At 39.2% G+C, this 27,729-nt stretch overlaps 1 protein-coding gene across 1 annotated transcript in view; it reads right to left on the reverse strand.

The window, feature by feature from the left end:
• PCNX2 (pecanex 2) overlaps window positions 1-27,729 on the reverse strand; it is a 433,517-nt gene that overhangs the window by 154,036 nt on the left and 251,752 nt on the right. The window contains exons 22-24 of the mRNA XM_075203493.1: window positions 19,790-19,898; window positions 17,751-17,880; window positions 13,881-13,939 (exon numbers count right to left, since the gene is read on the reverse strand). Coding sequence (XP_075059594.1) covers window positions 13,881-13,939; window positions 17,751-17,880; window positions 19,790-19,898 — 298 coding nt within the window. The remainder of the gene's footprint in view (window positions 1-13,880; window positions 13,940-17,750; window positions 17,881-19,789; window positions 19,899-27,729) is intronic.

Consider the following 27,729-nt stretch of genomic DNA (forward strand, 5'->3'; position numbering starts at 1 on the left):
ATTTGATGAAATACAGGCAACCAATGTAGAGACTGACAAAGTGGCTCAGCAGAGGAAGAACGGTTTGCAAAGAAAATCAATCTAGCCACTGCGCAAGTCCCCAGAACTTATTCTCGAATAGTGATAACTCAACTCCGGTAGGTAGGCACCAAAGAGGACTTGACAGTGGGATGCTGAGCAGAGATACTCCTGGACCAGATAAAGCAGGAACACAGAGTAGTAACAGGATGCAGTACCAACCTCCACCAATATTACAGACTGGCATTGTGGAGTAGAGGATGGTGAAGTACCAGCTGTGGCCTGTGTGAGATGGAGCTAGAGAGCAGCACAGTGTTAGGGAAAATGCCGGAGCAAGATTGAGCAGTAAATCTGTACTGTGAAACACTGTTGATAAAGGTGAGTCTGATGGAGCGCTGCGGAATTAGTGGCGCTATATAAATAAATGGTGATGATGATAATGATGATGATGATGGAGCGGATAGCTGGCATGATCCTGCGGCAAGGAGGAGACATCTCAGACAAAAAGCAGTATCGGAATCCCGGGCACAGGTCATGGTCACGAGAAAACAAGCAAGGTCGGTATACAGGCAGAGGTCAAAACGGATATCAAGCATGAAAAACAGGCAGACTATTCACAGAACCAGGAGCACGGAGAAGCAAGCGTGTGAACGATATAACCGGCAAAGGCAGAGTGAAGCTGACAGGTATCCATTCACACTCCTGCCCGTCCCTGCGCTCGGCCAACAACCGCCGCCTCTCCACCACTCTTATCACCTCTTCCCACTCCAGAATCCACTTTTCCCATGCAGCCCCCCTTCTCTGGAACGACCTCCCTCGTTCCATCCGTCTTTCCCCTACTCTGAGCTCTTTCAAACGTGCACTCAAAACTCACCTCTTCCTCAAAGCCCTCCCTTTAGCTCGTCCTCAATTCTCTCCTCTTGCCTCAACTGGCTCCTCTTGTGCCTGGTCTGTTTACCCTCCCTTAGGATGTAAGCTTGTATGGGCAGGGCCCCCTCCCCTCCTGTCTCCATACCTGTTCTTCCGCTCCGTCTTTACTGCATTTGACTGGCCGGAGTTTCTGAAGTATTAGTACTTTTTGTTCATTGTTCTGTATGGTTTCACCCTGTATAGTCTACTGTTAGTACTGTGTGCGGCACTGCGTATACCTTGTGGCGCCTAACAAATAATTGATAATAATAATAATAATAATAATAATAATAATAATAATATTTAAACCAGTAGTAGCCAATCACGGCAGGTGAAAAGAGTTCAGGTGATGACACCGAAGCTGAAAACAACACTGCAGAAGTCAAAAAGAAAACAGCAGTTACCTGCTGTTCCTAACACCAGGTACAATCTTTTACTCCCTTTTGGGCTTTGCAGTAATTATTGGCCTCTGTGTAAATCGGCACCAACATTGCTTCAGAAACATTGTTCATATTTTGCTTTGTCTCAGACTGTGTGTACCATTATTTCTTCAGGGATATTGTTTATATCTGTGTCACAACAAAAATATGTTATACTACTGCATTAATTCTGCATTACATTGTGGCTAATTACTCATCGCTGTCTGCTCTCAATACTGCAATAAATGCCATAACGTTTTTTACTACAACATAACCTCGTTATTCCTGTAATTTCCTGAAAGAATTTAATTTCCTGTGTATTTAAGGTAAATTGCAATTCTATAACATACATAAGAAACATTTCACCATATTCAGAAGCAAAGGATGTTAATGAATCAGCATCTGCAATAATTGATTTACCAGATGAGATTTATCAGGTATTTTTTAATTATTGACAATTAGTAAAATATTCACTGGTATCACTGGTTTGGATAGATGACATTTTTTACACTCATCATCATTCATTACTCTGTACCTGATGCCCTACTTGAAGAGGAGGATTAATGCATCTAAAAATTTAGATGGGTATGAATCATTTTTACAGAAAGAGGTAGTATCATCAAGATGTCTTTGTGCCTCTGTATTTTTTTTAATTTAGGCTGACCATACTGCCACCTTTGCCTGTGTGCTTAATCATTCATTTATTATTGTCCTTTAGATTTTTCAAGTCTGAGTGGCCTGATTTAGCGACATTAGATATTGCCTTTTTTTGTGCCAATATTGGAAAAATTCCTGCTGACAATTTTCTAGAAAATATCTACATAGCTGTCACAAATCTGGGTATTAGTCCTGTTTACACCACTCGGCAGTACCATATCACTGTAAATGTCCGTTTTGGTCGAAGGCAGCATTCTATCCTGGGGCAATTGTGACTTCTGTCTGCAGTACTGGAGGCTGCCATCTTGGGTGAGACATTTGCTAAACATCCTGCTGAGTCTGAACACCTGATCTCATCCACCAATTAGCTTCCTCTGCAGACTATAAGAGTCTCCTCCTACACTCAGCAAATTGCCAGTGCAACACTGTTCTAGTTCCTGGTTCCAGACTACCACAGTTGCTGTATGTTTGCTGCTTCATCCTGCCTGCTGTATTAAGATCTCAACAATCGACCCTTCGTGTGAATTCAGCTACATCCTGTTTGTTGTTTCATTCAACCTGCTGTATACAGATTTCAACCATTTACCCTCTGAGTGAATTCAGCCTGATCCTGTTGCTAATACATGGACTTTAACCATTTACTCTGTGAGTGATTCTAGCTTCATCCTATTTACTGTTGTATGGATTTCAAACCATTAACCCTTTGTGTGAATTAAGGTTCATCCTGTTGCTGTTATATGGACTTCAAACCATTAAACCTTTGTGAAGCTTCAGTTTCACTCTGCTTGCTGTGATACAAACTTTAAAACATTAACCCTTTGTGTGAACTCAGCTTTGCTCTGCTTGCTGAAATAAAAACTAGCTATTTATTCCTCGTGTAAATTCACCTTCATTCTATCTGCTGGTATACAGTTTCCAGCTGTTCTATGTGGATCCTCCTCTCATCAATCTATTCCTGTTTCTCCTACTGGCTATTGTAAGCTGTTGTTCTAAGTCACCCATTTTCTGTAGCCATCTCTGTGTCTCTGGGTACCGACTTCTAGTTCTAGGCCTAGCTCAGGTTCTGATTTCTGAGTTGTGCAGGGCCAGCTCCAGGCTTATTCTGTTCAGAAGGTTGCCCCCCGAACCCCCCCCCCAGTGACAATATAAAGGATAGGGGTCCCCAATTTTAAAATTTAACTGAATAAAAGACTCCCCTACAAATGTATTACATTTAAAAAAATATATATTTTCTTATTTCTTGATCTTACATAGTTTAAATCTCCATAAAAAAGACCAACATGCAAACGAACGCTGACCAATGCACAATCATTACAGCCCACCAATCATAAGTGTTTTCCCACAATGGCCACTTGTGATTGGTATACTTGAACAGCCTTCACCCAGGTGGGTCAGGAAAAGTCCCAGTGCTCTGCAATTTAGGGCTGGTTTCCACTATTGCAAGGGGAACCCACAGTTACCCGGTTATAGTTGATGATCTGTGGAGGGGATCAAGCTGGCTATTTTTTGGACTGTGCACTGTGCTCCTGCAAATATCCTTATCTGCCAAATGGTAACACATTTCTACACTGCTCCGCAAAATAAGGCCCAAAAACACAGCTACTCTGTGCAGCCAACTTGCTCAACAAACCTATGCATTCCAGAAGAAATTTAGGTGCACTTACACAAATCAAAGCACACAGCAGGACTAAAGCTTTATTTGTGCTGTGAAGTGCCCATTTTGCACTATGTAAATTACCTCCTTAATGTATATGTAGTATCAACCTTACTACTAACCTTCCACTTAAATCATTGAAATGTTTTAACATTCTTATTAATATACTGTAAATGTGCTTAAAAGGTAACTCCAGCCAGAAAATTATGTTGACTAGTTAAAATGATTGTGCTTGGTAATACAATTTTCTAGAATATTTCTTAATATTTGAAACTTCTACAAACATTAGAATCCCACTGTTGCTGTAATTTGTGACTGCACTGATTGTTTCCATGGTAACAGAGGTTGCTTAAGAGTTTTAGCTCTTGAGAACCAGTCAAATGGTAGCAACAGTATGTTTCCCAGTTTTAATCATGTTATTTGCAGATGTCCTATTTCAGGTATTAGGAATTAGTGTAGTAAATTATGCTACTCAGCATAATTATTTTAATTAAACATCGTTTTTGAGTGGATTTTCCATATAACTTACATAATTTGACCTTTTAGTTTGTTGTTATTCATAAAATGAGTTTGATTCAAAATACAATGGTGTATTTCATGTGTTAATTCTTAGATGAAAAACAATGTCAAGGCAATTGTATTTCCTAAATTGTTTTATCATAAATAAATATGTGTTAGATTAAAGGACAATGTAAAAACAACTTATGCAAAATGATTATTTATAGTGGTAAGGAATTCTTTTAGCTCTTCAAGTGTATCTGTATGTGGAATTAGAACATATCATATTTACTAGAGATGCTCACTGACCCCCGTAAACTGGTTTTGGTTTTGGTTTTAGATCTGGATTAGCTTCGTGTTTTGGTTTTGACAAAACCGCCCTTGTGTGTTTTGGTTTTATTATGGATCTGTATTATTTTGAAAAATTCCTAAAATATGCTATAATCACATAATTTTATTCCTTTTATTCCTACATTATTATTATTAAACTCAATAATACTAATTTCAAGTCGTTTGCAGTCGATTTTGACCACCTCACAGGTCACAATATTTTCATACACTTTCGGACAAATACTGCAGCGACTTGGCTGGTTGGTAAGCGACAGAGCAATGACTCAAACACACGGCAGTTTCTAGCACATCTAGGACACATTGGCACACAGCAGTGGCAGAAAAGTGGTACAAGATGGAACTGTTCTTCGATCATGAAACCAGTTATGGTTCATTTGATCGCTCCACCTGTTTCTTGGATAAATGAGGTAATTCTACAGCTAAAACATGGCAACAAGCGCTGACCCCCCCCCCCCCCCCCCTCGAGGCCTGCTTTTATCAGACCCACACCAATTCAGGGTGCCAGACAATGCACTAAAAAGAGCCATTGTAATTCCCAGCAAACAGCGAGTTCATCACTGAGCTTCGAATCAGCCCCAATTCCCGCAAAATTATAATCTAGTTAGGTACCTTTGATGTAAAGTGCAGATTACAAACACTTGATGAAACAGCAGCAAAGTGGAAGGTAATACATATACACGTCTATTTAGACATCCTTGCTTACATTACTTCTGCAAGCAACGGTGTTCTTTGTTAATAAAACTGTTTTCTTGATACGGTTCAAAAAATTTAAAATAATCCTCCACCATTCTTTGGATGTTGATAGTTGATAGTAGGATCAAGTGGCATTACAGCAGAAGTGTCACTAATTCTGGTCAATTATTTTACAGTAGACAAGACCAGATGTCAAAATGTTGTGCTAAGTCATCTGCATCATCAATGGATGTCTAAGAATTTGGCTAAAGTGCTTAGTTTGTTTGGGCCCCCACAAGACAAGGTAATAATGGGCTTAAGACACCTAAGTTAACAGTGCTGTTAATGAACTCTACTGTGGCTAGATGTTGCTGTCATCATCCTCAGCCTCAGCCTCATCCCTATCATTGAGTACATCATCCTCACGCATTATTAATTCATCACCGCTGGAATCCACCATTACAGAAGACTTAGTATTTTGATGTAATTGGCATGAAAGGCCTTCCTCGTGGAACTTTTCCCCATTTTTAGGTAGTAGCCTCCTACGCTAAATGCTGACAAGGTTCCCGACTGTGCTGAAAACTCTTTCCGAGTACACACTGGAGGGTGGGCAGCTTAGGCAGTGCAAAGGGAGTTGGTACATGGGTCTCCAAATTCCCTTTTTTTTCCCTCCCAGTATGTAAAGGGACTGTCTGATGTGTCTATTTCTATGTTGTCGTGAAAATAATCCTCCACCATCCTTTGGATGCTGATAGTAGGATAGGGTGGAGTTACGGCAGAGGTGTCATGTTTTTTGGTCAATTCTTTTAGACCACACCAGATGTAAACATTTGGTGCTGAGTCATCTGCATCACCCCTGGGTCTCTTGGGAAAGCTAAGTTTTTTCCTAGCAGTAGTTGAGTGAGAAACTGAAGGAGGAGATGCCATCCTGTCACGTAATACTTGAGCCGTCATCTTGTTCACCGGTGATACACAGAGTAGCCTGCCTCTGACAAATGTGACGTACTTGGGTACATGCTGCTGCTGTTCCTGCTGGTGAAGGCAAATCACCAACTCAGTGGGCTGTCACAGTCATATAATCTTTAGTTTGCCAAATCCCGCTTGTCCACATATCTGTGGTTAAGTGTACAGTGTGTAGAATGACATTTTGTAGCCCAATAACTACATTTTACGAACCTTCCGGTAGAGGTGAGGAATATCTTTTCTATTGAAATGGTGTCGCGATGGAATTTGGTAACAGGGACACAAGACCTCAAGTAACTGTCTAAAACCAGCTGCATTAATAGTGGATATTGGATACAGATCTAATACTAGCATAGTCGCCATGGAGTCTGTGATCCGCTTAGCGAATGGGGAACAGCTTTCATACTTGCTTCCTCTTGCAAAGGATTGTTTAACAGTCAATTGTTGTAAACTACTAGTAGTCTTCTTCTTGGATGAAGATTCACCCCCCGCAGCAGCAGCAGCAGCAGTGGGACTAACGCTCAAGAATTCTTCTGAGGAATCCAGGATATTGGAGGGGTCACCTAGCCTTAGCAACGTGGATGCAGGATTAACTCCGATTGCTACTGAGGATATTGATGAGGACGGTGTTGTGGGTGTAGATTGCAGGCGTCGGGATGTAGGTGAGAGAAGGGTCCTAGCTGATGATAGACTGCTTGTTGTTATTTTTTTAGCAAAAGTTTCTGATTTTCCCAACAGCTTGCCATGAACTCGGTTCAATGGCATAACATGGATGAGGTTCCTAGATGGTTAAGGTCCCTAACTCGACTGATATGGCTTTACATACGCTACACATAGCACTCGTGGATAGACTCTTCTCAGGGATTTGTGTCATTTCTGAATCTGAACATACATTTTCCTCTAATGCCTTACTACTTTCTTCCAGCTCGGCTTTTACACATACATGTATTTGGACACCACTTTTGGAGTCCGAATAACAAGGTCTTGCTTGGTCACGACTGACCTTACAAGAAGATGCCTCAGTGACAGTTGCAGAACCCGCACTCATAAAGGTGAAGGCCTCATTCTTTATTTGCTACTGCATGTGTAGAATGGCAAGTTGGGCATTTCTTTTTTTCCTGCAGATAAGTTTGCCTGGATTACAGGTCTTTTTTTCTTGTCCAAGGTAAAATGTGCTTTTTTACATTTTTGTTTTCCTGACTTAAAAACACTATGCACTTTTACATAGTCTGTACCAGATGATGTAGAGGGATTACTATCATCATGACTGGTGGCAGCAGCTGCTTGGTGCTCCTGCTCTTCTGTGTACTGCTGTGAATCCATTTTGATAACACCGTACAATTTGACTGCAAATTCAGAAGAAAAGCCTGCCAGCCATAGTATTTGTATTTCAGCTATGACAATTAGCAATGGAGCTCTCCTTTTTGTGTGTAACGTATATAACACCATACAAATTGACTGCAGATTTACACCAAGCCTGCCATCTCTAGTATTTGTATTTCAGCAATGACAATTAGCAATGGAGCAATGGAGCTCTCCTCTTTGTGTGTATCCTATATAACTCCGTACAATTTGACTGCAAAGTTAGAAGAAAAGACTGCCAGCCCTAGTATTTGTATTTCAGCAAAGACAATTTACAATGTAGCAATGGAGCTCTACTCTTTCTGTGTTACCTATATAACACTGTACGTTATGGGACTGCAGATTTAGAAGACCAAGCCTGCCCTATTAATTCTATTTCAGCAATGAAAATTAGCAATGGAGCAATGGAGTTCTCCTCTTTGTGTGTTACCTATATAACACTGTACGTTATGGGACTGCAGATTTAGAAGACCAAGCCTGCCCTATTAATTCTATTTCAGCAATGAAAATTAGCAATGGAGCAATGGAGTTCTCCTCTTTGTGTGTTACCTATATAACACTGTGCATTATGGGACTGCAAATTCAAAAAAAAAGACTGCCAGCCTTAGTATTTGTATTTCAACAAAGACAATTAGCAATGGAGCAATGGAGCTCTCCTGAATGTCACTGTAGACTTTGAAGAACAATGCTACCCCCTCCTCTTTCTTTTCTACCTATGTTGCTGCCTCACTGCTCCACAGACTGTGCTACCCCTTCTGTGTCCCTCTGTGAAATGGCGCTCGAACACTGTGGAGGGCAGTACTTATAGAATCCAAAACTCCCAGAGATCCAAGATCCGACGATGTAACAATGATGTTTTCCCTCGATTTCAATTCTGAAAAAAACAAGAAAGTATCGAGCCGGCTCGGCTCGGTACTCGGATCTGCTAAGTTCAGGTATGTTCGGTTCTCGGGGAACCGAGCCTGAGCATCTCTAATATTTACATAATTAGAGAGGTTAAAATCATTATCATCTGCTCTTTACCACTTACACACAAAAGGTGATTATGGGTTGGCTCTCATCTACATATAAACTAGCTATGTGTGTGCCAGTGTACTGTTCTCTACCTTTCAATACAATATTTTTGTTCATTCTTTTTTGAGAAATGGCCCAAAAAACTGTCTTATTCAGTTTCAAATTGGTACATAAAATCTCATATGGATAAAAATAAAAACGAACGACCTGATCCATTAAGGATCTTAAATGAAGAAGTATCTTATTTCAGTCTCCTGGACAGAACCATGTTACAATGCAAGGGGTGCAAACTAGTTTTCTGTTTTGCACATAAGTTAAATACTGACTGTATTTTCATGTAGCACACAAATACTCGATAGCTTATTTGTACACTGAAATTTACAGTTGATATTTGTGTGCTACATGAAAAAACAGTCAGTATTTAACTTATGTGCAAAACAGAAAACTAGTTTGCACCCCTTGCAATGTAACATGGCTTTGTCCAGGAGACTGAAATTAGATACCTCTTCATTTAAGGTCCTTAATGAAACAGGCCCTAAGTGCTGTTTCCTCACTTGAGGAAAAAAATAAATAATAAAGACTTCTCCAACAGAGGGAAGACCCAGTTCAGAAAGGAAACCCATTTCAGCTCTTTCCTGTTTGCTAATGTAGCTCTAATAAACCAAGTTTACACTGAATAAGTTAGTGCCAGAAAAAGGGGATACCCACACAAAGATCCCCCAAGTTTTAAAAAAGAATACCATTTTTATTTTTTAAAAGTGAACAAAAAACAAAAGCACAAAAGTTGCGTGTATAGCATTAAGACTCCTTCAAATTAAAATACAGTACACATATGAAGTATGCCTGTACTCAGCTGATTGCAGATCTATGCAAAGCAATAGGTTTGCTCCAACTCTGTTAACATTATACGACACATAATCCCTAATTTGAATAATATATATTATATCTAAAATTTATTGTCTGTTTGTTTGTCTGTCCGGTTATGCATTCAGACACACCTGTACCGACTGGGATGAAATCAACGCGAGGTGACCCAGTTGGATCCTGGCCAGGAATTAGGGGGGTTAGGGTCCCAGTCGGACCTCCCGTCGGTGTACGCTGGCCAGAACATTGACCCAGAGAGCCTGTTCTGAGTCTGCAGAACCAACGCGAGGTGGTCCAGTTGGATTTTGGCCAGGTTTTAGGGGGGTTAGGGTCCCGGTCCGACCTCCTGTTGGTGTACACTGTGCAGAATTTTGACTTAGGGAGCCTGTTCCAGGCCTTTCACTGGATGGATTTGGATGATATTTAATATTAAAACAAAAAAGACACTGGGCATCCACCTCATCGGTATGTTTGAAGAACTGCTAAGCATTTTTAATAGGTTGACAGTTACATCCAACACATTTACAACTTGATAAGTTGAAGATTTATACAGGGGCAACTCCGGGTACTTCAGTTAATATATATATATATATATATATATATATATATATACATATATATATATATATATATATATATATATATATATATATATACATATATATATATATATATATACACATATATATATATATATATATACATATATATATATATATATATATATATATATATATATATATATATATATAACAATATGCTCACCAACCCACTCACCCTTGAGATGAACAATACAACATTTTGTTTGGTAAACTAAAAAAATGATGAAGCATATGCACCCCAAACTTGAAAAATCACTTGGTCATGAAAGGGTGCAAAGAATTGGAACCACAGCATTGCGGTATCTGTTTGCCAGAAAAATAAGCTTTGCTAACATTATCATTATCTAATGTCCCACTTTATGTTATTGCTGTGGCAATCACAATGCTGTATGAGAAGAAGAGGGGTGGGGCTCAGCGCTCCCTTAATATGTGATTTGTAACGAAGGAAAGTTCCAACCCTTAGATAAATGGGAGTGAATAAACAAAATAGTCCCCTTGGTACAGTGATAATCAGTAAGCACTATATATGCAATATTGATACCATATATCCACAATATGCAATTTTATTGCTTGTATAAATACGATATTATATAAATAAAGATTGCAACTTTTTAAGGAAATGTTATACCTTCTTATCAATGGCAAACCATAACACATGTCATACATAAGCACAATCAACAGTAAGAACAAATGACCAAAAGAGTCAAATATCACAGTCTTTAGGTTGGTACCAAGATTGGTGCGTATGATAAGGTGTCATTCCTCTAGTTAAAAATATATAGACAGCAATGTCAGTCTGATTATGGTGGTGGAGTCGAGTTCACAGAGTGACGCCAAATACTGTCGGGTGTGGTAGTGTTTATCAGCACTTTAATTGCCTACATAGATTAGAATTTGGAGCTTTTAAAGTGGCAATGGCTGGCCCCACCGCCAGGATTATATTATACAGCTGGTGGGGCCAGCCATTGCAGCTTTAAAAGCGCCGTTTTTACCGTGTCTATTCCAAGTGACGTCATTTGTCACTGTACATATTTATTTCTGTCGCATTTTAAATTTGGAGGCGATTGAAGCTGTCGGATCCAGTGGCTGTCTGTTATAGGGTAAGTACATATTTTCAGCTTGTCGGTGTCATGGTAATCTGTATTGTTTTGGAGTTCTAAACTATGTAGGCATTTAAAGTGCCGTTTTATTGACTACCACCAATATTGTCAGGTAGTAGATCACCTAGTCCACAATATTTCAGTCTCTGGGTATAGACCAACCAATAGATGTGTCACACTCTTCTGGTATCACAAACGGAACCCAATAGCCAGGTATTTCTGAAATAAACAGAATTTATTTTGGTATATAAATAAATCTCCAGTGTCCAACAAATAAAGTCCAAAGTCACAAGAGGATAAAGGTCTGGTGGAAGTATAAAGTACTTGTAGTCCAAATCACAAGGAAGCAAGGTTCTGTGGATGCATTTGGGTCAGATACAAACATGATACTCGTGCCAAGGCTTCATAACAGGAAGTGCCTTTTCTAGGCCCAAACAGGAAATGGGATCCAAGATGGAATCTTCATGAGACAGTCCCGGCCATCCTGGATAAGGGCTATTGTAAGGGCAAGTTCATAACATAGATCCAAGATGGAAACTTCATGATGCAATCGCGGCCATCTTGAATGAGGGCAAATCTAAGGGCAAGTACATCACAAGATGTGTATTCCACAGTAACATGGGGTGGGAAAGTATGGAATAGGAATAGGAGAACTGTGTGAATAGAGTCAATATAAAAATCGGAATCACAGACGCTTTCATCTGCCTATATGTTGAGGTCAAAAGCAGGTAAATTCAATCTGAGTGGAGCGGTGCTGGGACGCTTAGTGAGGCAGTAACTTACCCTGTGTAGGGCTTTAGCAGTTTTCCTCTTTCAAAGTCCCTTCTGTCTGTAGAGTTGCAGTGATGATAGCTGAAATGGTAGTCAAGGTAACGGACTGGCTGCAACCGCGACTTCATCCGAACTGCGCATGAAGTTGTTAGTAGATAGTGCTGTTCCTTTGTAGGCTCCAATACTAGAGCACGTATAAGGATCGGTCAGCAGATGAGTCAAGTAAATAGAAAAATTCCAACGCGTTTTGCCTTAGGCTTCATCAGGGATATAGATGGTCTGGAAGGGTGATGAAAGGATTTGAAGGGCACCCTTTTACAATACTCCTATGTGATTAGTTGGTTCAAAAAGGCACCCTATAGGTTCCAGCTGTTGACTGTTGACTAACAGTTAATACAGCTAATGGGAGTCGTGATCTTTCTATTGGATGGTGGATTTTATACAAGCCCATCCATTCAGTATGTTGAATGATTGACAGTAATTGTGGACTATAAAATGATTCCACAGTCCATACTTATACAAAGTATATATAGAAATGTTACCACAATGTAATAGTTTAATAGTTTCACAATACCATAATTAAGACACTGCCTATTCAATAAAAATATTGGACCAGATGGATTTGCAGTGTACTTCTAACGTGATTAGGATAACACACAATTCAGAGAATACTTAAAAGGCACAAGAATGCAGTGTGCCTCATCTGTTGTTCCTACTGGTATATTGCAGATATGGGTAAGCTATGTATAGGTGTAAAAATATTTCAGCACCAAATAGCAGAGGTATATGCATACATACCCTATATAGCTGGGTAGAAAAGCCAGTAGTTATAAAGATGTTTGAAAAGGTGTTTAGAAAACTATATCAGAAATTTGTAAAGAGGTTATAGGAAATAGCCCAGCTCGAAGTCGATATTTAGACCTTCTGGTGCTGGGGTCTTCATGTTGAAAATCCATTTGCATTCCTCCTGGGAAATAAGCTGTATGTAATCCCCTCCCCCCCTTCATGGCTTGTCAACTTTTCTAATGCCCATAAATTTGAGTAGAGAAGGATCCTGTGCGTGGTGGGTGGCAAAATGTTCTGACACGCTGTGCTTATCAAAGCCCTTCCTAATGTTTCTTTGGTGCTCTGATACCCTTACACTAAGTTTCTTAATGGTTCTCCCAATGTACTGTAAACCGCAGGGGCACTGAAGTAAATAAATGATCCCTGCAGTGTCACAAGTTAATCTGTTAACAATAGTATATTTCTCCCCAGTGGTGTTAGAAGTGAAGGATTTAACAGGTTTGGTGTTGTGGATGTGGCCTACTTTATATGCCAGACATCTGTTGCAACAGTAGAATCCTTTCCCACTCCCTGTTACCCTGGAATACACATCTATTGGTTGGTCTATACCCAGAGACGAAATATTGTGGACTAGGTGATCTACTACCTGACAATATTTGGAGTCACCCTCTGAACTCGACTCCACCACCATAATCAGACTGACATTGCTGTCTATATATTTTTAACTAGAGGATTGACACCTTATCATACGCCCCAATCTTGATTCCAACCAAAAGACTGTGATATTGGACTATTTTTGGTCATTTGTTCTTACTGTTGATTGTGCATTTGTATCATAATGCTGTGTAGGAAAGTAGAGTCAGTTTACATGCCCCGACAGACATTTCCTTTCACTGAAGCGTGGCAAAAAGGTACATGATAATTATTTGGTCATATTATAGTGACTTTGTGCTGTTATTTGTACATATCCATAAACTTTACTGTGACTGACCCGATTCTGCAGAGGGTGCTTTTTATACTACATACTTCAACTTATGACAAATCGATTTGCTTGTTTCTAGTGAGAGTGCAAATAGTTATGTATTTTGCCTACTGCGTGCCTCAGTTTATTTGGCATGTTTACAGCGCAAACAAAAAGCGTATTATTTAGCAATTTATTGTTTTTGCATTAAGTCAGTTATATGTCCACTTTAAACATCTGTTCTGACTATTTTTTCCATTGAATGAGTTAGATATTCACCTGAATTATTTTCAATTTGACTTTGAAGTCTTGTATTCATGTTGTCAAGTCTCTTGGTGCTAGGGATAGAAGAGAGCAGTAAAGACAAAAAAAAATCAGTGTTAAACAGTGCTTTGCTCTTATATTATTTATTTTATAAAGAAAAATAACAAATAATCCGCTATATGGAACAAAGTTCATACATTCAGTTTAACAATTTATTACAACAATCTTCCGATATCAGCTTCACAGGAGTCTCACATTACTAATCTGAGCTGTTGGGAGACCATGCTCTTTCCAATATCAAATTCTCAATTTGTGTCCCCCCATGCATTCCTCAATCTTCCTCCTCACATCATACACTACCACTGACCCATGGAACCTTGTTCTCACTTGCTCAAATACAAAAGTAGACAAAAGTGGATAGGTGACTGGTCAACTCTCACAAAATCAACACATATAATCTATGAACATTAAGGTGATCTGATATCTTGTTTTATCTCTGCTCAGTTAAAAGCAAGGAAACATGGATGTACAGGTGATGGAGACTTAAGGTAACAAAAGGTTCTGTGGAGGACACAGTTTTAAGGTTTAAATATAGTCTTAATAAAATCTCAGCAGCCAGATACCAGGTTGCCTTCCACACTGAGGACATGATGAAGAGTTGAACTTCCTGTAGCAAAATTACGCAAATTTGCAGTGCATATGTCCACAAATAGAATGCATGCATATGCGTTAATGTAGAGTTGCTAGCATTTGACACTTGTGCCTCTTTACAAATGGAGAGGCAGAATGTGGGAGGGTAAATCTGTGATGATGATCACCAGCACAGACCATTGTAGTGTGTGAAAACAAAAGTTTTAAATAAATACCTGTTAATAAAAAAAGTAATGCCAGCAGCAGCGCACATAGCCTAGGCTGGTAGCAGTAAAATCGGGGAGTGTGGGGGTTCCCCCCAAAAAAGCTGCTATAAGCACTAGCCTACGACAAGCTGGTGACACTATAAGAAGGAAACCTGCAGCATGGGGTCCCAGTCTTAATGTCAAATAATGTCAACCAGCTCTAGTCTGTTCAGCATGGAGCTTAATTTCCATGGGTAAAGCATATTGCTGAAGGTACTAATCCAAAAACCCTTGGAGGTGTGGGGTAATAAAGTTTAAAAGGTTAAATTAATATTGTTTGGTACAACTACAAGCACCAGCATGCCCGGACCACAGGTTGCCCAGGCTTGATTTAGGGTTTCCTTCAATTAAACTGCATTTCCCCCCACTTTTCTTTCTGTTTTCATTCTGCTTACTGCCCAAGTTCACTGTCTTAGTGTCACCTTCGACTCACATTTAGACAAACACCAAGTCATGCTACTTTTAAAAATAATAATTTAATAATAACAATTATTTATATAGTACCTTTCCCCCAATAGGACTAAAAGCCCATTACATTGTTGCAGAGGATGAGGTAGCTATCTTGGGCCCACTTAGCTGCTATTGTATGTAATCATTCACATCAAGCCCTGCCTCACTGACACTTTGGGTGTCAGAAGCCAGAATTTTTTTGGACTATGTGGGATAAAACCAGAATACCCAGATGGAACCTACGCAAACATGGCGAGAACATACAAACTCCACACAGATATTGCCATGTAGCAATCAAATTCATGACCCCAGCACTGAGAGGCAGCAATGCTAACCACTGTGCCTGTGTACTTTGTTAGTATAACATTTTCAGAAAATATTATGTCTTTGCACACGATTCCACCAAGCTTTGATCCATGCCCTTATAATTTCCCACCATGATTATTGTAACCCCCTTCTATCTAGATTGTTAGTAACATGGTTATTTCCTTGAACTCAATCATGTATGCTTCTGCTCAACTGATTTATTTGGGGCTCCTCTCCAGTAGACCCCGAATTAACTTTTAGATTCAAGCTGTAGCCCTTGACTACAAATTCCTCCACAACTCCAGTTCCACCTACAGATATAGTACCATTCCTTGAGCCAAACAGTAACAGAATATAGATGGAAATATGGCACTGGATAATTACATTATTCCACTGCTGTTAATATATTACTATATTTTCTTGTGTATTTTTGTTTGCTTGTTTTTGTTCCCAAGAGTTTTTCTTTTGGCTAGCAGCCATTGGATCTTTCTGAAACTTGGTTTAAACTTATTCAAGGATAAAACTACAGTCATGGCCAAAAGTTTTGAGAATGACACAAATATTACATTTCACAAAGTCTGCTGCCTCAGTTTTTATGATGGCAATTTGCATATACTCCAGAATGTCATGAAGAGTGATCAGATGAATTGCAATTAATTTCAAAGTTCCATGACATTGAACTTTATCAAGCTGACATCAGCTCAGTGATTCTTTCATTAACAAAGGTGAGAGTGTTGACGAGGACAATCACTCTGTCATGCTGATTGAGTTAGAATAACAGATGGAAGCTTTAAAAGGAGGGTGGTGCTTGAAATCATTGTTCTTCCTCTGTTAACCATGGTTATCTGCAAGGAAACATGTGCAGTCATCATTGCTTTGCACAAAAAGGGCTTCACAGGCAAGGATATTGCTGCTAGAAAGATTGCACCTAAATCAACCATTTATCGGATCATCAAGAACTTCAAGGGGAGAGGTTCAATAGTTATTAAGGAGGCTTCAGGGCACCCAAGAACGTCCAGCAAGCGCCAGGACCATCTCCTAAAGTTGATTCAGTTTCCGGATCGGGGCACCACCAGACAGCTTGCTCAGGAATGGCAGCAGGCAGGTGTGAGTGCATCTGTATGCACAGTGAGGTGAAGACTTTTGGAGGATGGCCTGGTGTCAAGAAGGCCAGCAGAGAAGTCACTTCTCTCCAGGAAAAACATCAGGGACAGACTGATATTTGGCAAAAGGTACAGGGGTTAGACTGCTGACGACTGGGGTAAATTAATTTTCTCTGATGAATACCCTTTCAGATTTTTTGGGGCATTTGGAAAAACACTTGTCCAAAGAAAGAAAGGTGAGGGCAACCATCAGTCCTGTGTCAATACTAAAGCATCCTGAGACCACTCATGTGTGGGGTTGCTTCTTAGTGGGCTCACTCACAATTTTGCCTAAGAACACAGCCCTGAATAAAGAATGGTACCAAAACATCCTCCAAGAGCAACTTCTCTCAACCATCCAAGAACAGTTTGGTGCCTTTTCCAGCATAATGGAGCACCTTGCCATAAGGCAAAAGTGGCACAGGGATCAAAACATCGAAATTTTGGGTCCATGGCCAGGAAACTCACCAGGCCTTAATCCCATTGAGAACTTGTGGTCAATCCTGAAGAGGCGAGTGGACAAATAAAAACCCACAAATTCTGGCAAACTCCAAGCACTGATTAGGCAAGAATGGATGGCCATCAGTCATTATGTGGCCCAGAAGTTGATTGACAGCATGCCAGGGCGAATTGCAGAGGTCTTCAAAAAGAAGGGTCAACACTGCAAATATTGACTCTTTGCATAAACTTACTGTAATTGTCAATACAAGCCATTGACACTTATGAAATGATTGTAATTTTACATTAGTATACTATAGTAACATCTGGCAAAAAGGTCTAAAAATACTGAAGCAGCAAAGTTTGTGAAAACCAATACTTGTGTCATTCTCAACTTTTAGCCATGACTGCAGTACCCCAATTAAAGATAAAAGATAAAGCAATGAGAAATTATTATGTTATAATATATAATATATTTGATTTTGATATTTCAAAAAAGTATGAAGGAAACACTTTAAAACAAACTTTCCAAAGACGTACCGAATCTCAAAAGGTTTCCCAATATTTGAAAACTGTGAATTGTGGGACAAATAAACTATATTATTAGGTACACTGGAAGATTATAAACTGATAAGATTGTGAGAGGTATTTACCTATTGTTTTCTTCCCAGAATTTCACTGGTCTTACATACGATGGAATAAAAATGACGCTGCCAAGATATGGACTCAGAGGGCTAGAAAATATTGAAGTTGCAACTGTTTGAAACAAAAGCATAGCAGAGTCTGAATGAATTCCATGTTAAGGTTTACTGAAAATATATGGATGTTTTTTAACTGTAAAATGCGGTATGTAATTTACATCTACAATTAGTCACTGTAAATAGCTGGTAAAATGTATTTGTAAATGTATGACATTAAAGCAAAAAAAGGCCAATCCCAGGTAGTGTTTGGGGATAGTGTTGAGGTCTGTGAACAGTTGCGAGTTATGCTACTACATCTAACGTACTTAAAAGGCACGTCATAGAACCAGCGCCTTCACAATTCCTGCCCATGAAGCATTTGGCTACTAGACCACTGAGCCAACTTGTGCTTTAAGCAGGTAGTGAGATTTTATTCAATCTCCTCAACTAACCTATTGTATACCTCCTATCATCTATACTTGCGAAATAGGGACAAAATAAGTCCCACTCCCCAATATTCCCATCCACTTTGGTGTGAAGCTTTACCCACTTTCAGATAAGCTCCAACCCTCTCAAGGTCTGCTAATCTGGACCATCCACAAAAATGTTTATATTGGGATATTTAGGAGGTATGCTACAACAACATCCAATACCTTAAAAAAATGGCACTGCTATTACTACACAAAGAGCAGGCAACTAGCCCTCTGAGCCAACTTGTGCTTTACATAGTTGGAGAGACTTCACTTACTTCAACCAATCTACTGTATACCTCCCAACATTTAGACTTGCAAAACTGGGGCACAACATGTCAGCCCCCATCCACACACTTTTGGTTGAAGCTTTTCTCACTTTCTTGTAAGCCCCACTCCTTTTGTGATCCATGGTTTGGAACAGTTAGGCGGTATGCTGCAACAACATTCCTATATTTAACTTTCAGTCATTTCATGCATTATTTCTTCCTACACTATATATAGAATAATTATTTATTCAATAAACTCTGAGTTCCAGATACATAATCTTTACATTCAACACTGATTTTTTTTTTTTACAGTTCCCTCAGTTTTGTATATAAGTTCATTTGAGACTTACATACATTTTTCCAGTCTACATCTGTATACCCCTTTTTCAAAAAGTTGCCATGCCAATTCATTAACACTCGAAGGTCCTTTAAGATTCATATAAAAACTTCTCCATGCCCTTTATACGATTCATATATCTATCTTTCTTTTCCATTTTAGATTCATAAACCCACTTCCCTAAGTCATATGTTCGCTTCCCTAAGTCCCATATATACCTTTCTTACCAGTCATTTTTTAAATTCATATGTGAATCTTGCAAGTCCTTAATTGATTTATATGTCCACTTCCACAAATTATTATTCGATTCATATAGCTGACTTGCAGGCCCTTTATTTGACTAACATACCCACTTACTCAAGTACTTTTTCAATTATATTAATACAAATACATATATGTTCTCTACACAAAATCTGTTTCATAGCGGTCTCGAAAGTCCATTATACAAATCATTTACCCATATCACCAGTCTTTCAGTCAATCCAAATTAGCCTTTTCCATTTCCCCCAGTATTCGTAGCAAACTATTTATGCTTTTAACAACGCAGTTACCATTCAAGACTGCCTTTAAGTCCTTTTTAAAATTCACTTATTCACATCTTATTCTTCCAACTCACCGATCAAATTTATTAGATTTGGTTTAGTGTAGCATTTTAAATGTATTTTCCATACTCTTTTTTTCTGTTGCACTGATATTAATAGAAACATTGGTAATGCAAATGCGAATACATTAATCTGAATGGTTCAACAAAACCATTTAGCGATTATTCATGTATTGGCAATATAGTAGCATCATTTTCTTCATCAATATATATAGCGGCATTTAAATACCATTGCTTAGATAATATAGTATTATGTATCTGCAATTCAGCTTGGCATTAACTTAGTTTATGTGCTATAGGTATACTTTCCTTATTTTAGTACCAGAAAAGGATACGGGGTATAGCAAAAAACTGGGCAAATACGTGAAATGATGAGCCCCAAGCTATTTGCCATGGTGCAATATACGTCAACACATATTTCAACTTGTAAAGTAGGTCCCAGATCTAGGAGACAAAGCATGTCATAAATAATTATAAACATAACAGTAATACAGTGGTATGGAAAACAATCGTAATGTTAATTTTAAACTAAAAAAGAAACTAATAAATGTTACAACTTATTACTTAGAATACTGTATAGAATGCAATAAAAACAGTTAATTATCAATATAATATATAGCAGATCACTCTCTGATGATGTACTGTCAAGGGTCAACTTTCCTTTTTTAATCTACTAATACACCTGTAAAATGTGTCTCTTAGTTGTATGCAATTCTAGATTTTCTAGAGATACAGGCGAAAAATAATATAAATACTATTGTTAAACATAATAGCTACTGAAAAAATGAGTAGTATAACACAAATATCATTTTTGATCTACAGGTGCACTTTTAATATGTTTAAGAATTTAAGAAAATCACTAACATTTTATATTTTTGCTTTCAAATTGTGTCTTGTATTCTATGGCTAGCCCTGATTCATGCTTTCTTTTTTATCAAATGCACAACTGGCCACTCTCCTCAGTCAATTACCTGTATATGGTGGCAAAGAGCCATAGAAGTGGAAAATAGTAAACTCTATATGTAGACAAATTAAATGTTTTTGCCTTTTAAACAAAAAGTCAAACAATTTCTACAACTTAATTTTTTTCCCCAGCAATACCATACCAGTTTGTGATGGTGAGGTTCAATTTAAAGACCAAGGGCTAGATTTACTAAACTGCGGGTTTGAAAAAGTGAACATGTTGCCTTTAGCAACCAATTAGATTCTAGCTGTCTAGCTATTTAGTACATTCTGCAAAATGACAGCTAGAATCTGATTGGTTGCTATAGGCAACATCTCCACTTTTTCAAACCCGCAGTTTAGTAAATATACCCCCAAATGTAGTTTAAAAATAAAAGTATCAAATAGCACAGGGTACCAACAGAGTCTAAGTCAGTAATTAATGATGTACAAAAAGAAGCAAAATGAATTGTGCACATATGGCAGTACTAGATTGAGAGTAAGGGCAACACAATTTTTCAACATTTCAAATGAACTAGTTGCATAATTTACAATAGCTACAAACAGTGAAAACATACATGGCGATAGTCATAGTACTCTTTTTTTTTTTTATTTAATGAGTGCAACAATAAGATAGCTGTAGTGTGGAGACATAGACAGTGATATGCATATTATTGTTTTGACTTCTACATGTATGGCATATTTTACCCAGAAAGTCTTTCCAAATGTTCTAAAAACGGAAACAAAATAAATAACTGCTGCTGCTCATTGGTAATGTCATCCACATATACATGATTACCATTTATATGCTCAATCACTGTAAAGTGAACTTATGTCTGGGTCCACAACCAATGAAACATTAGGAACCAAACTAGCGTACTTTTCACTGTTAGCAGCCCTTATTCCTCTTGAAGCTTGATGCCCTTAACAAAACTCTTTTGCATAAGAGTCAAACATATTTACAAGTTGAGAGACACCAAAATGGGTGGAAGAGTAGTAGGAATTATAGTCATGGTTAAAGACAGTGTCATTAAAGAATAACAGTACTGGGTCGCAATACATTTCAGAAGTCATGACAGTAGGCAAACAGACAAAACCAATGACAAAGCAAAGATTGCATCACTGAAATCAAGAGCAGAAATGCATCAAGGTTTCTAATTCAATCCGGTCACGGAAAGTTATTTGATCGCAAATAAGGCCATATATTGATTTTAAGTGCCTAAGTGCACTACTGCAGCACATCAAATGTGCTGCATGCCCTATTAGGTATGCTCTGGTGCTGTAAGATGTGCCAATATGGGAGTGCCCGGTCTGTAATCACTGAGGTCTGTACTGAGCTGATAATCAAGCATAGATACTGGGATTCATCAGATAAACTGTCTATGACGACACACCACTGGATTAAAACATCTTTGTTTTACAGAAATTGAAGTACTAAACTTCCTAAGGAGCTGATTAGCATGATTGTAACAACTTGAAGTCTATGCATGCTATTTATGGTCATACTCTTTCCAGGATACCAAGTTTTGCACAATGTCTCTATGAAGACAAGATTATTCTTGAACAGCTTGTCGTCAACTGCATGACCCATTTTATCTCTTCCTATTAGCTTCTTGACTCTCTACAATGTGACTTCCATCCCCTTCACTGAACTGAAACCGCCCTCACTAAGGTTACAAATGACTTACTTATAGCCAAGTCTAAGGGTCACTTCTTTCATCTCATACTCCAAAACCTCTCTGTTGCTTTTGACACTGTCGACCACTCTCTTCTGCTTATCACAGTTCATTCCATAGGTCTTTGCAAAACTGCCCTTTTATGGTTAGCCTCCTACCTCACTGGTCGCTCCTTTGGTGTTTCTGCTACTGACTCTTCCTCCTCTCCCTTCCTCTCACTATCAGTGTCTCTCTATATACCACCTCTCTCGGCAAACTTATTTAATCCTTTGGCCTCCACTACCACCTCTATGCTGATGACACACACATATATATATATATATTTCCTCCAACAATCTCTCTACCTCTATCTTATTCTGTGTATTTAGCTGCCTCTCTGCGGTCACTACCTGGATGTTTAAAATCTTCCTCAATGCTAACACCTCCGAATCCTCTTTTCCATTTCGTTCACCACCTACTCTTCCTTTGACCACCACCAGGGTCCTCTCTACCTAATTTCACATATATGTTAACTGTCCACCCTTTTCATATGTCCCTGCCATATCTATTGCTACATTCTGTGTGAGTCCCTATTATGACTTTGTTCACTGTATTAGTTTTACTAGACACAGTAATTCTTATTGTGGAAGGTACAAATAAATATATATATATATATATATATATATATAAATATATATATATATATATATATATATATATATATATATATATATATATATATAGTAAAATAAGATAGCAACCAACATTAGTTATAGCACACAGCATTACAAGTTGCATTCATAGGATAGAATGACGATGAGAACAATCCATTATTTGCCATTCCCCAGAGCAGTACAGAAAATAATGGGCCTGATGCTGAGTTGTTCACAAAATAGGCAGAAGTTCTGCAAAAGAAATGGAGTCAAAAATAACTTAATTCCACCCATATGCGAAATGCATCGGATTCCGCATCAGCAGCATATGTGCCACACCTACTCCAAGTGCATATATGGCATATATTTATATCCATATGAGGAGCTGAAAAGCCTCTGCATTAAAAGCATATAAACCATATTTACCCTTAAACTAACCCAGAACTTTACTGCGCGTAAAGTGTTAATTGCGCTTATTAGTAAATAAACACTATTCACAATTACCAATGAACTCATATTAACCCTTATTACATTGCATATTTATGGTGTACTGCCACTTCCCCATTACTACCTCATTATGTATTAGAACCAATTCAAATGTCCTTAATTATATAAAACGCACACTTCTTATCCTATAAAGGCTGCAACACTAGTCTGATATGTAAATGCTTTATTGTCTGCAACACATCACATATGCACTATGTTATAAGACCAGTCCCTCTATGTATTGCAGATTAACTAAATAACATTTATGCACCTTCACTATTAACACCTTATTAGGTAGATGTATATTCTACTTTCACTGCAACATTATGGGGGGATTTCAATTGGCCGCGTTACGGGTAAAAGTAACGCGGCAAGCGCATTATTACAGTTATTACGGTAATAATGCGCTTAATTACCATTTTTACGTTAGTGTCAACGCCGGCTTTTTGCTCGCAGCTCCATGAGCCGGGTTAAAACTACCGTAATAACGATAATAGTTTTAACGCCGCGCAAATTTGGGGGAATTGAATTCCCCCCTAAGACTTTAATCCCACTGTTTATGAAAAATCAATTAACTTATTTTGAACACATAAATACAAAATACTTTCATATGTGATCAAAAATATATTATTTATTATGACATATTTTGTTTTAAAAATTATTTTCTTTTAAATCAAATTCAGATGTTGTCCTCCATTAACTCCAAGTGCTGGATGTATTTCTTGTCACAGGCCCTCCACATATGTCCTATATCTGTGCCTGTGAATTGATGACGGCAGTTCCTCCACAGCAGCATCTGTGGATGATAGAAAGAGAATATATTAGTGTTGCAATCATCATTTATTTTCCATAATGGAACACTCCATAATTACACACTATATACATCATTTTGGTGAACAGGGGTTGGTTTCTTTTAATGTTTTTGTTCTGTTTTATTGACTATATCCTTTTGGCAATCATTCATTATAAGCTTATGCAGCAAAGCCAGCACAAATGAAGAGGATTCCGGTGTAGTAGTTAGGTATCTAAGTGCACACAGCTGTTAAAATGACAATGCAAGTCTAAAAGCAAAATTCAAACAATTAGATGAAAACACACCACTGAAAATCACAATAATACCTTATAATATAAACAAAATCTAATTATGGCAGAAGAATCGTAAGTATGGTAAAGTCTTGTAAAACTAAACAAATCAAAAAATATATATTAACAGAAAGTGCAGTAGATGAAGCGTAGTCAGACAGGCCGAGTCGAAACCAGAGGGGTGCAGTACCATGGAGAATAGACAAAGAGTAGTCAGGAACGGTCCAAGGGTCAATACCAAAACGGGCAGCGAAGTACAAAAGGGAGATCCAGAGGAGTAGTTCAAACAAGCCAAGTATGTATGTATATATATATATATATATATATATATATATATATATATATATAATCACAGGAGACAACAAGGACTGCAGGGAAGCTGGAGTAGGTAGAACCAATACTCTGGCACCCTAATGGTGTTCTTTCCAGGGATGAGGTCGATAGGGCAATCCCAAGGTCGATGAGGAGGAAGGGCCTCAGAATCGGTTTTAGAGAAAACATCAACAAAACCAGAGTAGGCTTCAGGAAGACCCACCAGAGAGAATGTGCAGAGGCAGGGCATCTTGGGTCTCAAGGGGAGACCAATCTCAGGCACCTCTTAGTACAGGAGGAACTCCACGGGTAACTTGCGCTCACTGCCAGTCAAATTGTGAGAATGAATTTTTAATCAGGGTAACCCCAGGATGATGGGGTTAATTGACTGAGGTAAAACCAAGAAACTTATAGACTCGGAATGAAGCGCTCCTACCTCCATCTGGAGCGGAGAGGTGGAGAGAGAAATAGAGCCTTTGGAGACTCTATTCCCGTCGACAGCGTTGAGAATCAAATGTTTGTATAGTGGTAACTTATTAGATGGAGTTCGGACACGATTCTGGAAGAAATGAAGATCCCTGCGGACCCATAGTCCACAAAGGCCCAGGTAGTATATGGACCACTAGGAAAAAGCAAGGTAACTGACATCAAAAACTCAGATTCCTTCCGGAAATAGGGAGGAAGGGACTGGGATCCAAGGTTGACCTCCCTATTATCACCTAGGAGGTGGCGTTTCCCAGTCTCTTGGGACAAATAGAGAGAAGGTGTCCTGGCTCACCACAATATAAAAAAAGATGGTTCCTCATTCGTCTCTCGCATTTCTCCAGAGAAAGGCGGGAACGGCCGATCTGCATAGGTTCTTCTGAGGATGGAGAAGGAGGTATGAAGTTAGGTGCCAACCGAGGGAAAGGTCAACGGGTTTGGTCCCGTTCTAACACCCGTTCTCTGTGGCGAATGTCCACTTTAATACAGAGGGATTTGAGGTCATCCAGGCTGTTGCAATGAAGGCCTCATCGTTCCAATGGAGTTCAGCCGCTAACGTCCGGAATTGCACCGCGTTTTGACCTGCCGTAAGAGAACCTTGAAGTAGCCCTAGGAGCCCGGAGGCCGAGGAGACTCTTCTGGGTTCGTCAAACACCTTATGGAACATCTCAATGAAGACCAAGGAATTCTGGAGCGTGGGGTCATCTCGCTCCCATAGTGGAGAGACCCAGGCTAACGCTTTCCCAGAGAGGAGAGAAATCAGGTAAGCCACCTTGGCCCTTTCCGAGGTGAAATTCTCTGGAGCCAATTCAAATTGAATAGTGCATTGCTTAAGAAACCTGCGACACTTCAGGGGATCACCATCATATTTCTCTGGAGGAGGGATGCGAAGGCCTCTGGCGGCTACGGTGTTAGAAGAACTGGTAGGAGCTGTGGTAGTGGAGGATGTGGCAGCCGTGGTAAGAGTAGGTAATGAGCCCTTAAGAGAATCCAGGCGGGTGACGACTCCCTGAATGCATTGCAGCAATCGGGCCTGATTGGATTCTTGCTATTCCACTCTTTTAGCCAGATGTAGTAATAATTTGCGAGCCGAAGGTTCGTCCGGTCCGCTCATGGCCAGTATTCTGTCACGTCTTTCACTGGAATTTGCCACTGACTGGTGTTGGCGCGACTAAACTGGGAGGCGCGGGGTCTAACGCACTTCCGGTGTTCACCAGGGACCCCCGCAAGGAGATATGGACTTCGCTGCGTTAAGTGCACAGGTCGCGGTTCTGCCAGATAGTCACCACTGCAGTATATAAAGCATAGTCAGACAGGCCGAGTCGAAGCCAGAGGGGCGCAGTACCATGGAGAATAGACAAAGAGTAGTCAGGAACGGTCCAAGGGTCAATACCAAAACAGGCAGCGAAGTACAAAAGGGAGATTCGGAGGAGTAGTCAGAACAAGCTAAGTATGTATGTATATATATATATATATATATATATATCACAGGAGACAACAAGGACTGCAGGGAAGCTGGAGTAGGTACAACCAATACTCTGGCACCTAATGGTGCCAAAGTGAGGTTTAAATAGTGAAGAGGAGGAAATGGGGAGAGAGAGACTTCCGGCGATCAGACTCAGCTGATCATCGGGCAAGCGTCCCGTTGCTAGGGAGCCAAGTGGCGAATTGCGCATGCGCGCGCCGCAGTCATGTGGGCGGAAGGCATCCCGTTGCTAGGCAACAGGACGAGAGCAGCGGTTAAAAGGCATCCGTCTCCGGCACCCATGGGAGGTGCGGAGACGGCGCCTGAAACCATCTTTGACGAATATAATTTTCCTGCTCCTGAATGAATTCGTTTTAGGTCTGATGATGATCTCTTCATTTATTTTTACAAAAAATGTATATAAATGAGCCAGTTTTCGAGTAAAATACTTCTGCCATAATTAGATTTAGTCTTTTATTAGAAGGTATTCTTGTGATTTCCAGCTGTTTTCTCTTCTAATTATGAAGCAAAGCAACAATTAGACAAAGCTCTACTTTATAGAACACAAGCCATTAAGTTTATCCCTGTGTCCACAAAATTAAGAAACCTTTAGTAATTACACTACTTCCACATATTTGCTATACATGTCTCTTTCATAATGCCATAGGAGTGCACTTTACATACAATTATATTACTCCCAAACGTATTTCTGTACAAAATTGTTTGTTGGAGGATTGAGTGGAGGCACAAAGGTGAAAATAAATAAATAATAGAGTTCAATTAATACAAACAATTACACTCAATATGAAATTACACCCACACCATCAATTGCCTTGGCCAACATTGACTCATCTAACGCCAACAGTTTTATACCTACATAAACAAACTTGGAGAAAGGACAAAAGGAGAAAATACTACATAAATTTACCTTCAGAGAAAATGGCCATCACCTCTTCTTCCTCTGGTCCTTTCACTAAGCGCTCTTGTGGCCCCTCCTCTTCTACCTCTTCAGGCCCCTCCTCCTTTCCTCTGGCGCCGGTGCTGCCTGCTGTCTGCATTGTTGCCCTGTGAAATGCACAAACAATATAGTGTGGGGTTTTTGTCATTATTTTGGTTTGCAATTAATAACTGCACAACTCTAATTCATACTTATGTACAATCTTTTTTTTATTTCAGCTTTTTAGTTTCTTTACAAA

This window comes from Mixophyes fleayi, chromosome 3, assembly GCF_038048845.1.
Source record: "Mixophyes fleayi isolate aMixFle1 chromosome 3, aMixFle1.hap1, whole genome shotgun sequence".
Classification (NCBI taxonomy): Eukaryota; Metazoa; Chordata; class Amphibia; order Anura; family Limnodynastidae; genus Mixophyes; species Mixophyes fleayi.